The sequence below is a fragment of the Capricornis sumatraensis genome, chromosome 5, assembly GCF_032405125.1.
Source record: "Capricornis sumatraensis isolate serow.1 chromosome 5, serow.2, whole genome shotgun sequence".
NCBI lineage: Eukaryota > Metazoa > Chordata > Mammalia > Artiodactyla > Bovidae > Capricornis > Capricornis sumatraensis.
The window spans coordinates 37,402,120-37,418,976 of NC_091073.1; the positions used below are offsets into that span (position 1 = coordinate 37,402,120).

A 16,857-nucleotide genomic window follows, 5' to 3' on the forward strand; every position below is an offset into this window, starting at 1 on the left:
TAAGAGCAAAACACAAATATTCTGCATGATGTGAATATCTACATTATTCAAGTTAGGTAATGTAAAAGAGCAATTTAAAATAATGTTAGACCTTAGAGATCGCAGGCCATTTTAAGGTGCTTGAAAATAGGCAGTTTAGTGGGAAAGACATCATGTAGCTGGTTAGTAGCAGATCACCTTTCAGTCTAGCAAACTGTCACCTCTTATTTCTGTGCCTGAAATGAATTAGAGTCAGGTCAATGGGTTGGAAATAAGTATTGAAAAGTTTGTTTAACTTTGGAAAAAGTCAACTTCTAAAAATACATATAAAATTGAAATTACTTTATACATCTATACTTGTTGGCAACATTAAAAAGAGAATTCAATTAGTGATAGCATGTTTCTTCTGAATAAAATGTCTTCAAAATATAGGCTAGTTGGTTCCTTGCTATGTGATTTGCTTTTGTAGTTATTTTTAAAGGAAATGAGACTATCTTTGGAGTGATTATTTATTACATCAGCAATTATTTTTAAAGGCATGGTCATCTTGTAAGTTTGTTTTTGAATTTTCCTGTTGAATATAGGTTTTACAGACTAATAACCCCAAGTACATCTTTTGCTAACAGTTAATCTGTATTTAAGTACAAGTGATGTTCAAGTAATAATAATTCAAATAACCAATTGAACACTTCTGTTATTCTTTTTTACCTCAAGCATTTAAATAGATGCAGAAATTACTTTCTTAAAATCCTAGGATATATGGACAATTTACATGAGAGTTCATTTGGAGTTTCTAACAAACAACCCCACCTTCTCTTAATCAATGCATATCCTTCTGAATGTGAAAAATTCAGGGTCTTGATTTAACAAATTAATTTTGAAACAATGCACATGAAAGAGTAAGGCAGGCAGAATCAAGCCAGTCATGCTCTCATCTAATTTCTTGATAGGTGGAAGTGTTGTGAAGATACTATTGCTGGTATACTTTGTTGTTGTTCAGTCACTCAGTTGTGTCCAACTCTTCACAACCCCATGGACTGCAGCACGCCAGGCTTCCCTGTCCTTCACCATCTCCTGGAGCTTTGCTCAAACTCATGTCTATTGAGTTGGTGATGCCATCCAGCCGTCTCATCTTCTGTCATCCCCTTCTCCTCCTGCCTTCAGTCTTTCCCAGCATCAGGGTCTTTTCTAAAGAGTCAGCTCTTTACATCAGGTGGCCAGAGTATTGGAGCTTCAGCCTCGGCGTAAGGCCCTGCGACATGGTGACGTGTCAGGCTGTTAGTTGTTTAGCTTCTCAGTTTCCTTAGTTTCTTATCTAGGAAATCTCATCATTGTCTCTTGGGTGAAAGTCCTGTAGAGAGCATATCATACACATAATAGGAGTCCCAAGGATTTAGCCTCCATTCCTTCTCCGTATAACCTAAGCCTAGATATTTAGTTTTTCCGTATATTTGTTTCCTCTCCCCGAAAAGGGGACCGTGTTTTTTAAAATTAATTTTTACTGGAGTGTATTTGCTTCACAATATTGTGTTTCTACTGTGCAACAAAGAGAATCAGCTCTACACATACATATATCCCCTCGTTTGGGGATTTCCTTCCGATTTAGGTGACCCCAGAGCACTGAGTAGAGTTTCCAGAGCTATATAGTAAGTTTTCATCACTTATCTATTTCATACATGTTACCAGTAGTGTATAGATGTCAATCCCAATCTCCCAATTCATCCCACCCCACTTCTTACCCCCTGGTGTCCATATGTTTGTTCTCTGTGTCTCTGTTTCTGTTTTGCAAATAAGATCATCTATACCATTTTTCTAGATTCCACATATATGCATTCAGTGAGTTCAGTCACTCAGTTATGTCTGACTCTTTGCGACCCCATGAATCGCAGCACGCCAGGCCTGCCTGTCCATCACCAACTCCCGGAGTTCACTCAGATTCATGTCCATCGAGTCAGTGGTGCCATCCAGCCATCTCATCCTCTGTCGTCCCCTTCTCCTCCTGCCCCCAATCCCTCCCAACATCAGAGTCTTTTCCAATGAGTCAACTCTTCACATGAGGTGGCCAAAGTACTGGAGTTTCAGCTTTAGCATCATTCCTTCCAAAGAAATCCCAGGGCTGATCTCCTTCAGAATGGACTGGTTGGATCTCCTTGCAGTCCAAGAGACTCTCAAGAGTCTTCTCCAACACCACAGTTCAAAAGCATCAATTCTTTGGTGTTCAGCCTTCTTGACAGTCCAGCTCTCACATCCATACATGACCACAGGAAAAACCATAGCCTTGACTAGATGGACCTTAGTTGGCAAAGTAATGTCTCTGCTTTTGAATATGCTGTCTAGGTTGGTCATAACTTTTCTTCTAAGGAGTAAGCGTCTTTTAATTTCATTAATATATGATATTTTTCTCTTTGTAACTTACCTTACTTGATATGATAGCCTCTAGGTCCATACATGTCTCTACAAATGATCCAGTTTCATCCCTTTTTATGGTTGAGTAATATTCCATTCTATATATGTACCATGGCTTCTTTATCCATTCCCCTATTGCTGGACATTTAGGTTGCTTCAATGTCCTGCCTATTGTAAGTAGTGCTCCAGGGAACATTGGGGTGCATGTGTTGTTTTGAATTATGGTTCTCTCTGGAAATATGCCCAGTAGTGGGATTACTGAGTCACCCTACCCATCAGTAGGGGACTTTGTTACATTTTTTAAATTTTCAACAGCTCTACTTTGAAATTTCTCATAAATTATTTTCCTCAGCCACATCAAACTTACGAGAAGGTTTAAAATAAAGTTACCAGAGAAACCTTGTGATTCTCCCTTCAAGACTGCTTCCTGTGTATGGTACTCCATTTATTGAAAGAAGTGTGGTTGCTAGTGCTCATTTTTAAATTGTGGGATGATCTCAATTAATAGAAGCTAAAGAAATTAACCAAGACTAGATTTTAGGGAGGTCAATTTAGCATGGTTGATATGGGAAAAGGTTGGATTAGGGAGTAAATTTTAAAGATTTTTCTAGATTCTATACAAATAATGGGAAAAACTTCACTGTGCATTTCATTGCTATTTTGTAATGCAAGGGGAGCTTGGATCTCTTAACTCATTCTATGATAATAATTATAAAAGTAATAATGATTATTAACATCTGTATTAGGCTATGTAGTAATTGATGCACATACATTATCTCTTCACAACAGTGTTATCATGTAGATACTACCATTATTATCAGTTTATAGAAGAAACTCAGGTTGGTAAAGTGAAAAGTCATTTGCTTAAGATTGCATGTCTAGAAAGTGATCTGTTCTGATCCTCTTGACTCAAAAGCCTTTATTCTTAGCATTAGACATCCTCTCTTCTCCAAATGGCTAACAAATTGATAACATGAAAATTGCCCTAAAAACAGACTATACTGACATCATGTTCTGGGAACTATTTTTAACTAAAGAGGAGAAGGAGCAAAGAAAAGTGATGGGGAGAGACTGAAGGAAAGAAGGAAGATTATAAATACTCCTATAGATTTCTGTCTTTTGGCAGTAAGATTTCATTACTGAAGAGACGTTAGAGTTATATAATGATGTTTGAGTAGGGGTGTGTCAATGCTTTTGTATTTTTATAAAACTAAATATTTTTGTCCAGAATATTTGATGTTTGTAATATAGCAAGCAGACATCTTGATACCAGATTGTCACTGAGCTGTTACTGTAAAAAGATCCTAATTAGATTTTTAAGATTCAAATTTTTATATGAGTTACAGTTAAGGTCTGGTTAGTGTGGATTAACCAGTCGATTTGTTTTAATATTTATTAGATGCCTGCTGTGAGACAAGCATTGTGTCAAGTGCTGGAGATAGAATTAAAGACAAATAAGATACAGTCTCTGCCTTAGTGACCTTACCATCTAATGTGTGATACAATGAAGTAAGCAGGTAACTATACGTGTAAGCTCAGGGTATTAGGCCAGCTTGTAGGGAGGAGTGACTTGCTGTAGAGATCACATGCAGCTTACAAAAAGAGGAGGCCTTTGAAATGTCCTGCATGATAAATAGGGATTACCTATCGTGACATGTGAGCTTTCCCTTGGTTGATTAACTATATAATTAGAAATACCAGAAGGATCTTTTTAACAATACCAATGCCTAGGCCCACCCCCAAAGATTCTGATGATTTAGTTTGGGTGGAGCCCAGACATAAGTACCTTTTAAAAGAAGCTTAGTTATTCTTAGGTGTTGCTGTGGTTGGACACCACTCAAGATATTTCAGACATTGTTCCTAAAATGCTGCTTGTGGACAAGAACACTGTTATACTTCTTGATGATGTTTAAAGAGAACATGTTACTGGGGAAAAGAAAATTGAGATAAATAAATGTTACTTCAAAATAAAGAAGCAGAGGTTTTAAAAAGCTACTCTTTCTTAAGATTGAACAGCTTCCCTAGGTAAGAATAATTATTTCAGAAAACTGAAGATATACTAATATGTCTCTCATATCCTATTTAAAAATATTAAGAGTAAAAAATTGTTCCCATGGACTTATTACCCAAAGTCCTGCATTGAAATATTAATACACACAAAAGAACATTTGTTCTTGAATACAGACGAAGTTATCCAGATCTGGAAGATTAGAATGGTAAGTGCCCAAGGACTTGTCATGGGTTGTTGACTAGGAGTGAGCAGGTGAATGACAGATGAAGGTTTGGGTAGAATGATAGTGAATGGGTGGTAATAATTAGTCAATGTACCTTCCCGAAGTTGTTAGGTACTTATGGGCTACACATTGTTTCATTTCTTCAAAGTATTCCTCTGAAGAGGAGAAAAAGTGTTGCCTTTTAAATTTTTTTCTGTTTTTCCAAGAAGAGAAAGGTTTAGGAGGTAACATTTTGTTTTTCTTTTTTATTATCGTTCTTATTTTATAGTACTTTAATGTGCCAAGTCCTATGCTCAGGACTGCTCAGGCATTACTTGGGCATTGTTGTATTTGATTCAGAGAATACTCATACTCTGAATACTCAGGCATTACTCAATACTCATTACTCATATACTCAATACTCATTACTCAGGCATTACTCAGGACTAGTCAGGCATTACTCAGGTATTGTTGTATTTGATTCAGAGAATACTCATTAAGTGGTTACTCCAATTAGTCCCCTTTTAGTGTCAGGAAAAGTGGTGTTCAGAAAGGTTAATTAACTTGGCTGGGGTCACACAGCCAGGAAACAGCAAAGGTGTGATTTAAATGAATGCTTAACTGGAAGCACAAGGAAGGATAACTGTGTGCTCTCTGAAAGACTGTGTTAGAATAATAGGATATTAACATGCAGACTATTGTGTTTAGTGTCTAGGCCCTTTTTGCTTCATTTACTCTGATTGTATTGTTGAGAAAACTACGATCCAGATCCATTAAATAGATGGTCCAAAATCACACAAGTAGGTAAAGTTAGAAAGGGACCAGACTTAAGGCTTTTTGACCCCAAGATCAGTGTCCTTTCCACAATCTCACACTCGACTGCCCTTTATTTTGTTGTTCTTGCATTTTGAGTTACTAGTCTGGTTTTCTTTTTATTTTGTGTTACAATTTGTCTCCTGAAGGTCAAGTAACCTGGTTTGGTTATGGAAGTCCTCGTAGCTTCTGGGACTATATCAGAGTGGCTTGCCGGAAAGTTTCACAGAACTGTATCTGCAGCATTGAAAATATGGAACATGTCAGTTCCTCCAGAGCTAAGGTAAGACATCAGTAGTAATGTGCAGGGTGTGTGTGTGTGCTCTCAGCCGAAGCATTTTAACCCAAATAGAGAATTCAAGCTCTTTGCTATATGCAATTTCTTTTCTTTGTTGAAATTAAGCACTTGACAAAATTTAACATCTTTCAGAGGCTTAATTTTTTCTACTAGCTATTTTAGAGTGCTCTTAAATCTTCACTGTTGCCTTATAAGTAGCAAGAAGGCATGAAGCTAGTCACTGTGAGTTTCTTTTTTGAGAAGCACGGTGAAATCTTTCCCAGTCTGTGAAGTTTCAGCAGCTCTTTGTGTCCTGCACTGGCAGTCCACATGTCAGACTGTGTTCACATAATTCTAGACTGTGATTTGCCTGTTGAACCAGGTTGATATTCACATTACTGATGCAGAAGCAGTGGTAGGTAAAATTGCTGATGCCTTGGCGTAAATTAAAACAGTGACATCAAACTATTCTAGTGGTCATTGAGTTCTTCCTTGTCATGCACTCAGTCTTAAAAAAAAAAGGCAGTTTCACGTAATGTCTATAATGGTAAACATCATTAGTTTAATTATATCTCAACCTTTGAAAGCGTTTCTTTTTAGTGTTTTGAGTGACACGATGGGAAGCATGCATAAAGCGTTTCTGCAGCATACTGAAATATGGTGGTCGTCTCAAGGAAAAGTACTCATGCAACCGTTTGAATTGTTAGCTGAACTAGATGCTTTTGTTGTGTAATAGTATTTTTGCTTGAAAGAAAAACATTGAAACTATAGCTTTTTTGACTTAGGCATTTGTAGACAGTCCTTGAATAAAGATGAATGAAGTAAGTCTGTTCCGACAAGAAAAAGAGCTTGACAATATTTGTTGCCAACATTAAAATGAAAGCTTTCAGGTATAAATTAGAATTTGGGAAAACTAGTTAAAGTGTATTCACAAGCTTTATAGCTTCCTAGGACTTGAAACACTTAATTCTGATAATGTTAATATTAACAAAAATGTATTTATCTTGTTTAATGGAATGTGTAATATTTTTAAGTTAGTGTGTTAGTCATGTCTGACTCTTTGTGACGCCATGGGTTGGGGCCCACCAAGCTCCTTTGTCCATGGGATTTTCCAGGCAGGAATACTGGAGTGGGTTGCCATTCCCTTCTCTAGGGATCTTCCTGACCCAGGGATCAAACCCGGGTCTCCTGTATTGCAGGCAAACTCTTTACTGTCTGAGCCAATAGGGAATACATTGAAGTCAATAAATGTCTTCATTTCTAAGTCAACTATGACTAGTTTTTTTGTAAAAAAGTTTTTCTCATAGATGTTTAAATCTTTTTTGTTTCTTTTTAAATTTAGCAGATTTCATTTTTGTCACAATTGTTATCTTAGTGGTCCTTTGGCCTCCATTTTCTTGAACTATTAAATTTATTCATTTATTTACTTTCTAATTGTCTGATTGAATACAGGTTTTAAAAATGTGCAATTTGAATTCTCTTTTGCATCTTAACTGAGTTTGTATCTTGGCTTCTGTAGGTTAAGATGAAAAGACTTGTTCAGTCACTCAGTCATGTCCGGCTGTTTGTGACCCCATGGACTACAGCATGCCAGGCTTCCCTGTCCTTCACTGTCTCCCAGAGTTTGCTCAGACACATATCCGTTGAAGCAATGATGCCATCCACCCATTTCATTCTTTGTCACCCCCTTCTCCTCCTGCCCTCAGTTTTTCCCAGCATCAGGGTCTTTTCCGGTGAGCTGGCTCTTCACATCATATGGCCAAAATATTGGAGCTTCAGCTTCAGCATCAGTTCTTCCAGTGAATATTTGGGCTTGATTTCTTTTTGGAGTGACTGGTTTGATCTCCTTGCTGTCCAAGGGACTCTCAAGAGCCTTCTCTAGCATCAGGGTTCAAAAGCATCAATTCTTAAGCGCACATCCTTCTTTATGATTGAACTCTCACATCTATACATGACTATTAGAAAAACCATAGCTTTGATTATATAGACCTTTGTCGACAAAGTGATGTGTCTGCTTTTTAAAACACTGCCTAGGTTTGTCATAGCTTTTCTTTCAAGGAGCAAGTGTCTTTAATTTCATGGGGGCAGTCACTGTCCACAGTAATTCAGGAGCCCAAGAAAATAAAGTCTGTCACTGTTTCCATTTTTTCCCATCTATTTGCCATGAAGTGATGGGACCAGATGCCATGAGATTAGTTTTTTGAAAATGTTACATTTTAAGCCAGCTTTTTTGCTCTCCTCTTTCACCTTCATTAAGAGACTCTTTAGTTCCTCTTTGCTTTCTGCCATTAGGGTGGTGTCATCTACATATCTGAAGTTACGGATATTTCCCTGGCAGTCTTGATTCCAACCTGTGATTCATCTAGCCTGGCATTTCACATAATGTACTCTGCATATAATTTAAACAAGCAGGGTACAATATACAGCCTGCAAGTACTCCTTTCCCAATTTGGAACCAGCCTGTTGTTCCATGTCTGTTTCTAGCTGTTGCTTTTTCCTGCATACAGGTTTCTCAGGAGGCAGGTCAGGTGGTCTGGTATTCCCATCTCTTTCAGAATTTTCCACAGTTGTTATGATCCACACAGTCAAAGGCTTTAGCATAGTCAATGAAGCAGATGTTTTTCTGGAATTCTCTTGCTTTTTCTGTGATTCAGTGGATGTTGGCAATTTGATCTCTGGTTCCTCTGCCTTTTCTAAGTCCAGTGTATATAACTGAAAGTTCTCGGTTTATGTAATGTTGTAGCCTAGTTTGAAGGATTTGAGCATTACCTTGCTAACATGTGAAATGAGCACAACTGTATGGTAGTTTGAACATTCTTTGGCATTGCCCTTCTTAGGGATTGGAATGAAAACTGACGTTTTCCAGTCTGGTAGTCAGTACTGAGTTTTCCAAATTTTCTTCTGTATTGAGTACAGCACATTCACAGCATCATCTTTTAGGAATTGAAATATCTCAGCTGGAATTCCATCACCTCCTCTAGCTTTGTTTGTAGTAATACTTCCTAAGGCCCACCTGACTTCACATTCCAAGATGTCTGGCTCTAGCTGAGTGATCACACCATCGTGGTTATCTGGGTCATGAAGATCTTTTTTGTATAGTTCTTCTGTGTATTCTTGCCACCTCTTAATATCTTCTGCTAGGTCCATCCTATTTCTGTCCTTTATCGAGGCCATCTTTGCATGAAATGTTCCCTTGGTATCTCTGATTTTCCTAAAGAGATCTCTAATTTTCCCCATTCTGTTGTTTTCGCCTGTTTCTTCGCAGTGTTCACTTAGGAAGGCTTTCTTATCTCTCCTTGCTATTGTTTAGAGGTGGGTGTATCTTTCCCTTTCTCCTTTGCCTTTAGCTTCTCTTCATTTCTCAGCTATTTATAAGCCCTCTCAGATGACCATTTTACCTTGTTGCATTTCTTTTTCTTGGGGATGGTTTTTGTCACCACCTCCTGTACAATGCTAGGAACCTCCATCCATAGTTGTTCAGGCACTGTTTATTAGATCTAATCCCTTGAATCTGTGTGTCACTTCCACTGTATAATCATAAGGGGTTGTATTCATAGAAGGTACCCCAGTGATACAGAAACTTTATTTTCTTATTTTCAAATTAAAAGCAGGAAAGATTAACATGACAAGTGTATTCTAAACTCCTTCAATATAGGGGAGAATATATTTCTATAACTAGCATATACCAAAGTATAAAAGGTAATTGAGAAGGTAAGAAGCACTAGAAATGTAGCACTCTTGACCTGGGTGGACCAAAGAATCCCAAACTCCAGCTGACCAGCTCTCTTAATAAGCCTTGGGAGTAGGCCCTACACAGCAAGATGCTGCCCAGCAGAGACAGATTAATATTTATTCTGTAAAAAACTGGTATTGAGTATCAAAACACCACAGAATAATTACGTTCTAAATCCTGTTTTTATATCTTTGTTTTGCTCAGGCCTCAAACAGAGTCCATTCCCCAGGCAAGGATACTGGAGTGTGTTGGCATTTCCTTTTCCAGGGGATTTTCCCAACCCTGGGATCAAACTCAGGTCTGCCTCATTGCAGGCAGACTCTACCTACTGTCTTAGCCACCAGAGAAGCCTCCATTTATTAATACTTGTGGGGGAAAAAGGATCTACTACTTGTCTGGAAAAGTCTGCAGGCAAAGATTACACCTGTCTTTATTTATTGTAGTGCAAAGAGCAAAGTAGTTAATCTACTCAGTGAATCACATCTGCCAAGTGTCAGGATTGAAGGATTAAACAGATATCTCAGCTGGCAGGTTTACTCAGCCTTTGAACTGCAGTTCGGAGTGACTGCTAGTATATATAGCACTCTTATCCAGCCTTGATACTTGGGAAAAAGTATCAGAACCTGAGCACCAAACTTACGTTTTAAACAGTGTGTAACTCAGTAGGCTTGGGACCAAACTACGATCTTCATTTTTGACTCCTATTTAAGAAACCAGATCATTCTGATTATGCTTTTAGGGCTATGTGAACATTTTAAATAGTGGAAGGCAGGATGCCCTGTGGCGCAATGATTGATTCAGTCCAGAGACATTCTCTAAATTGATTGATTGAATCAGGATTGCCTGTGTCTTTGTATCACTGTACAGCTGAGATTCACATTGTAGAAACTTGCTGCCACAAGAGATGTGAACTTAGTCACCGTAATCTGAGACCTGTAAAATGTAGACATTCCCTTTCTTTGCTTAGTCTGTGACTAGTTGAGCTCGTTTTCCAGGGCCTATTCGTAGCCTGTCAATGAAATAGAATATTTGAATTGAAGACTGTGACTGTAATCTTTATATCTCAGCCATATTTGCAGCTCTTCTTTCTGCAGTACACAAGGGATCTTCCCTGGCAGTCCAGTGGTTACCACTCTGTTTCCACTGCAGAGGGCATGGGTTTGATCCCTGGTCAGGGAACGAAGATCCCACAGGCCCACCAGTGTAGCCAAAAATAAAAAGTATGCAGGAATAAAAATATGCAGAAATTAGGGACATAGGATTTCTGTACATCAGCTTATTTCATATCAGGCTAGAATTAGCTTTCTGAGAAAAATAACTTCATATCAACAGGTACCTATTTTGCTTGCTTCTGAACTTATCCATCTTCCCTATTTGCCAATGTGGGCCAATTACTTGTAAGCAGGATATTAATACATGACCTTTGACAGAAAGTCCACTGTATTGGATCCTTAGTTACTATTGTTGTTCATGTTGCAGATATTTCCATTGGATTTTCTTAGCATCCCAGCTGATTTCAAGTTCAAGATAGCCTTCTTCCCCTTTAGTCAGTCTCTGGCCTGAAAGTATGAACTCTCTACTGTCATTGAGTTCTTCCTTCTTCCTGGATGTCTTGTGTGAATTTTCTTTTTCTTTGGTTTTAAGAGCTTTTAAAAGTCTTATTTAAGGATGTGTTAGGCTTTCCTAATTTATGGTTGCTTACCCTATGTATTCCTTCTATTCAGTATAAATGTAACATATTATAACTTCTGAATATACTAATCACATCAACGACTCGTATATCCATGCATCTCTCCAGCTGATAAATTTTTATTGAGCACCTATACTGTGACAGAACTGTGAGTGTAGCCCTTAATACATTCTGATGATTTATGTCCCTAATTCTGCCTAGTTTTTCCTGGTCTTGTCTTCTTCTTACTTTTTCCTTGTTCAGAAGCTTACCTTGTCGTGCTTTGTCCTAGATGGTGGTTAGCCAGATTTTCTACTGAAAGAGGCAGAGGCAGAGAGAGAGGGTGTTAATCACAGATACACCAGAGTTACCAAATACTGGAACTTTACAGTAAGATACAGTATTGCAAAGAGGCCACTTTTATGTTCATTTTCTCTTACTGATTCATAATCTACCTCCTCTTTTAACTACCACTCCACTTTTCCTATCGCTAGTTCTTTACTGTGATGGCCCCAAACCTGGAAGTGAAACAAATTGAAGGGGCCCTGTAAACACTCCAGGCTTTTGAGACCCCAGAAAGGCTGTTCCTTGGGAGTTAGGGAAATTCAGATGAAAACCAGCACCCCAAAAACCTAAAAGTGGTGCCCTTAAGTGGTACAAAGTGGTTTTCAAATACACTTCTCTACCATAAGAAAAGTAAATCTACTCTAGAGAAAAGTAGCATTAGAGTTGCTGCAAATTTTCTTCCACAATGTCTAATATTTAATAAAAAATCACCAAGCATATCAGGAAACAAGGTTAAATGAACAAAACTAAGAAATGTAAAAAATTGAAACAGACCTATGGGAGATGCAGATAATGGACTATTAAGTAATTATAATATGAAGAAGATATAAATAAAGATTAATACTAGAGAACTGGAGTTTATAAGAAAATCAAAATAGGAAACTACAAAATATTCAGTCTTAAGGAGCTTTACAATAATCGATCGTTTGCTAAGTTGTATTGCACATCAGTGAATTTCAGAGGATTGAAATATAAACAAATATAATGTTTTCTAACCACAGTAGAATCCATAACAAAGAGTTAACTAGGCTTATATAAGTTGAAGTTGAGAAGAATTTCTAAATAACTCACGAATGAAAGAAGAAATTGCACATGAAATGAAAACATACTTAGTAATGATAATGAAAATATATAAAAATTGTACTTAAAGGAGAATAGATAAGTTTAAGTAGGCTTTTATGTATTTTAAGAAAAAGGCAGAAAATTGGTTATCAAAGCTTTCATCTCAAGAAACTTTTTAAAAAAGTAATAAACCCAAAGTAGGAGGAAAGAAGTAATGAAGAATAAATGTTCAAATAAACTGAAACAATTGTACACTATAAGAAAATCAACAAAACCAGATGTTGGTGTTTTAAAAAGATTAACATAACTGATAAGTTTCTAGCAAGGCTACTAGAAGGAAAAAAAGAGAGGTTATAAATTACCCATATCTGTAATGAAGAAGTGTAAACCCCACAGACTGTACAAACATTAAAAATCCCAAGAGAAGGTATGAATAACTTCACACCTGTAAATTAAAAAATTTAAATGAAATGGGCAAATTCTTTGAAAAATGCCACTTACAAAAACTAATACAGAAAGGAAGAAAACTAAGTATTCTGATGTCTGCTAAAGAAATTGACTCTCTGGTTTAAACTTGTCCCCTTACAGCCCATTTTTAAATGGACTTATCTTTTTCTTAGAGATGTAAGAATTCTTTGCATTTTACAGACGAGAGTCTTTTGTCAGTTACATATAATGCAGATACTTTTGTCCACTCTGTGATTCGTCTTTTTATTCTCTTACATAGTTGTAGTCCACCCCCTGAAATAGGGAAGGTAGGGGGTATGGATCGTAATTCTATTAGGTTGGTCAGTTTGGTGGTGAGATGAGTCCCCTGCCTTCTCGTTGTGTCTGTTTTGTTTCCTCATATAGTAAGGTAGGGACAGTATTGTAACTGACACAGTTCTCAGGAGGGTTAAATATCTTAATGTGTCTAATACAGAGGCAAGCTTTTATTAATTACATTCTTCAGGAGTGTTGACTATTTTATTAATTTTTTTTCCAAAAACCTTTAGTGGCAAACAGGCTAATATTTGTGTCTCCCAAACAATAACAACAACCTACAGTGGTTCACCATTACCTAACTGATGCAGTCTAAAATCTTACACCTGCTTTTCAGCTTTTCCCTGTTGATGATTCCAACAAGCTTTAAATATTCTGTTGCTTTTGTTGAAAGAAAAGAAACCGTTAAAAATCAGCACCAAATATTACAACAGTGTAACAGAATTGCACAACGTCCAAAGACAGGAAACTAGGTGTAGCCCAGCTTTGTATGGCTTGAAATGGATAAATCAGGAAGCAAGGCTTTCCCCCTCATTTCTTATCTAACAATAGCACACTTTCTCTCCAGGGCAACTTTCCCTGCTTCTGTGTGAGGATGTAGCTTTTTGATTCAAGCCACTACTGCTAGTCTGTCTTTTCGATGAAATTTTAAGAAACTTGAGACTGAGGGCTGTTGTGTGCCTCTTCCCTTCCTCTGTTCCAATCAGCTACAACTAACTGTAGGTTCCCCTAGGCTTACTCAGCAAAAGCAGTTGACTGAGCACAAGGGCAAGCTAAGGGGTTTTGAGGTTGGTGGGCAGATTGACTGGCGTGCTAAGCCACGCCCATGTCATTCCTTTATTTCCAAACAGTACAGCAGTTTCTAGCCTGCCAGGTTTTGCCACTGTCTGGATTAACTTGTTTTCAATCCTTCCTTTCCAACAGTTTGAGGAAATCACTAGAACTGTAGATATTTCTGTAAGTGTAGGCATTTCAGTGCTTTTTTTCTATACTGGTAGTTGGTAGTTGACCATCATATTGGTTAGTTTCACTTTATTCTTAGGTACTATTACAGTGGTTTGATTTTTTATATAGTCAGTCTTCATAGATTTTTCTGGAGAGGTGTGAAAGGGTTGAGTGAAAAATGAACATAATAGGATTATAAAATTCTCACTAATGAGTATTCTTTCATTCTAAACAAAAGGTTCAGAATAAATGTTTTGGCTTATGAAGAAAACTTTACTGACTAGTCCCAACTACTGAATGCTGTTACCCCTTTTCAAAAGTAAGATTATTCATATTTTGTTAGACTTGTGTATTTCTGTCATTTTATTCTAGGATATGCTTCTGGGATATTTTTTGTTGTGTTTTTGCTTTTTCTGGTTTACATTTCTGGTAATATCTTTTAGAATGCTCTGGAGGCACCAAATTCAGTGACTCATGATTTGGATAAATGATAAATAATGAAATTTGGTTCACTATTTGTTGTGTAAACTTCCTTCTGGAAAGACTAAACAAGTGGTGTGAGGATTTTTTTATTAATGAGAATGGACTCTTTCCTCTTATTTTATAAGGGGACTCATTTCAATTAGTGTGTTGATTTGGACACTGAAGTAAAGAGATGAGTCTTGTGATTTCCTTATATAATTCACAAGGAGTCTCTAACCCAAGTAACTCAATTTTGATGGTTCTGTCCCTTCAGAAGCTAGAAAATTAATCAGACATGCTCTACCCTACACCTTTAGAGAAACAGAGTATATACTATATATAATTAAAATTTATCTCATCTTATCAAATACACATTTTGAGTGAGTTATTCTTTGCATGTTAAAATGCTTATACTTTTGATGACATAGTGAACACAAAATTTTTTAATTTCTAATTTTTTCTTTATGTTTGATTCTTTCTTCTTCCTTTTAGGGTAGAGCCTGGATCAGAGTAGCACTCATGGAAAAACATTTGTCTGAATACATCTCTACAGCTCTGAGAGACTTCAAAACAACCAGGTTTAAAAGTCCTTTTAATTTTCAAACATATATTAAGAGAGTCACCTGAAGACTTAGAAGTAAAAATAGAATAAAGACTTATTTGTTTTTCAAGTCCTCACCTATTTTATTTCCCCTTTTTATATGTTTCAGATAAGTCCACTGTCCTCTCAGGGAAATAGTTTTTCAACTAAACATACTTCCACCTTGGTTTACCTTTTCAGGCCTCATTATGCCTGGAATATCTTTTTTCTGAAAAGTTTTGATTCTTACTTTTTCAGCACTTGAAGTTTCATTCTCACCACAGACTTTTCCTATTGGTTTCTTCCTCTTTCCATACCACAACATTTATTTTATTCACTTCTTTATTTCTTATATAATTAATGATTGCTCAGTTGTGTTTTTGGGGCAGTCTATACCAATGTTCTCCTTAGTCTGTATAGATTTATGAGATGGTACATTGTGCAAAACAGGATTTTTATTAACTTTTTATGACGATTCTTCCTGGAGAAGGGAAGGGCTACTCATTCCAGTATTCTGGCCTGGAGAATTTCATGGACTGTAAAGTCCATGGGGTTGCAATGAGTCAGACACGACTGATTGACTTTCACTTTATGATGATAGAGAAAAGGTTCATATAAGGACAACAGTCATGCCCACTCAGCTCTGCCCTGCTAATCTATATTTAAGGCTTTTGTTAAAGCAATCACTTTTTTTCCATTTCAAAAGTATTTGTAAATGAAAATATTAAATAATTTCATTATCCTACATATGTTTTGTTCAGTATAGTAGCCACTAACCACATGCCACTGAGTAAATTAAAATAGAAATTAAATTACTGAATCAGTTCTTTAGTTGCTTTATCACACTTTAGGTGTTCTCTGGCCCTTTGTGGTTCATGGCTACCAAATTGGACAGCACGAATGCAAAACAGTGCTTCATGGCAAAAGGTTCTATCAGGCAGCACTGACTTCGACACTTAAATTACCATACATATTTCTACCTTGTTAATCATGTTTCTGAAGGAAGAGAGTGACTGTAGGCCAGTTTTGACAGAAAATTAGGCATGTATATACAGAAATCATATATCTAAAATCTTAATTTGCACATCTTGATGGCATGTTTGACATTTTGGATTTTGAGAAAATCTGGGTCTTTAATGTGACACATTGCTTTAGCTGACTAGCTGGTACAGATGACAGTATCTTTGCTTAGGTGTTGCCTACATCCGTTGGGTCATCAAAAAAGCAAGAGAATTCCAGAAAAACATCTATTTCTGCTTTATTGACTGTGCCAAAGCTTTTGACTGTGAGGATCACAATAAACTGTGGAAAATTCTGAAAGAGATGGGAATACCAGACCACCTTGCCTGCCTCTTGAGAAATCTGTATGCAGGTCAAGAGGCAACAGTTAAAACTGGACATGGAACAACAGACTGGTTCCAAATTGGGAAAGGAGTCCGTCAAGACTGTATATTGTCACCCTGCTTATTTAACTTATATGTAGAGTACTTCATGAAAAATGCTGGGCTGGAGGAAGCACAAGCTGGAATCAAGGTTGCTGGGAGAAATATCAATAACCTCAGATATGCAGATGACACCACAATTAAGAAAGAAAGTGGAGAAGAACTAAATAGCTTTTTGATGAAAGTGAAAGAGGAGAGTGAAAAAGTTGGCTTAAAGCTCAACATTCAGAAAACTAAGATCATGGCATCTGGTCCCATCACTTCATGGCAAATAGATGAGAAAACAGTGGAAATACACATTGTTGTCATCTCCTTTCCTCAGAGTCACTCTTCATCCTTGTCTGGCCTCTGCCTTTACCACTCCACCAAAGATGATTTTTAAAAGAAAACCAATAATGCACAAGCTACCCAAATGTAATGAACGTCTCTCTGTTCCCATTGTACTCCA

General features: G+C 37.1%; 1 protein-coding gene across 7 annotated transcripts in view; it reads left to right on the top strand.

Moving 5' to 3' along the window:
• Window positions 1–16,857, top strand: part of RUNDC3B (RUN domain containing 3B) — a 170,731-nt gene that overhangs the window by 67,371 nt on the left and 86,503 nt on the right. For all 7 annotated transcript variants that reach the window (XM_068972884.1, XM_068972885.1, XM_068972889.1 and 4 more), the window contains 2 exons: window positions 5,561–5,694; window positions 14,880–14,965. In XM_068972884.1, the coding sequence (XP_068828985.1) occupies window positions 5,561–5,694; window positions 14,880–14,965 (220 nt within the window). The remainder of the gene's footprint in view (window positions 1–5,560; window positions 5,695–14,879; window positions 14,966–16,857) is intronic.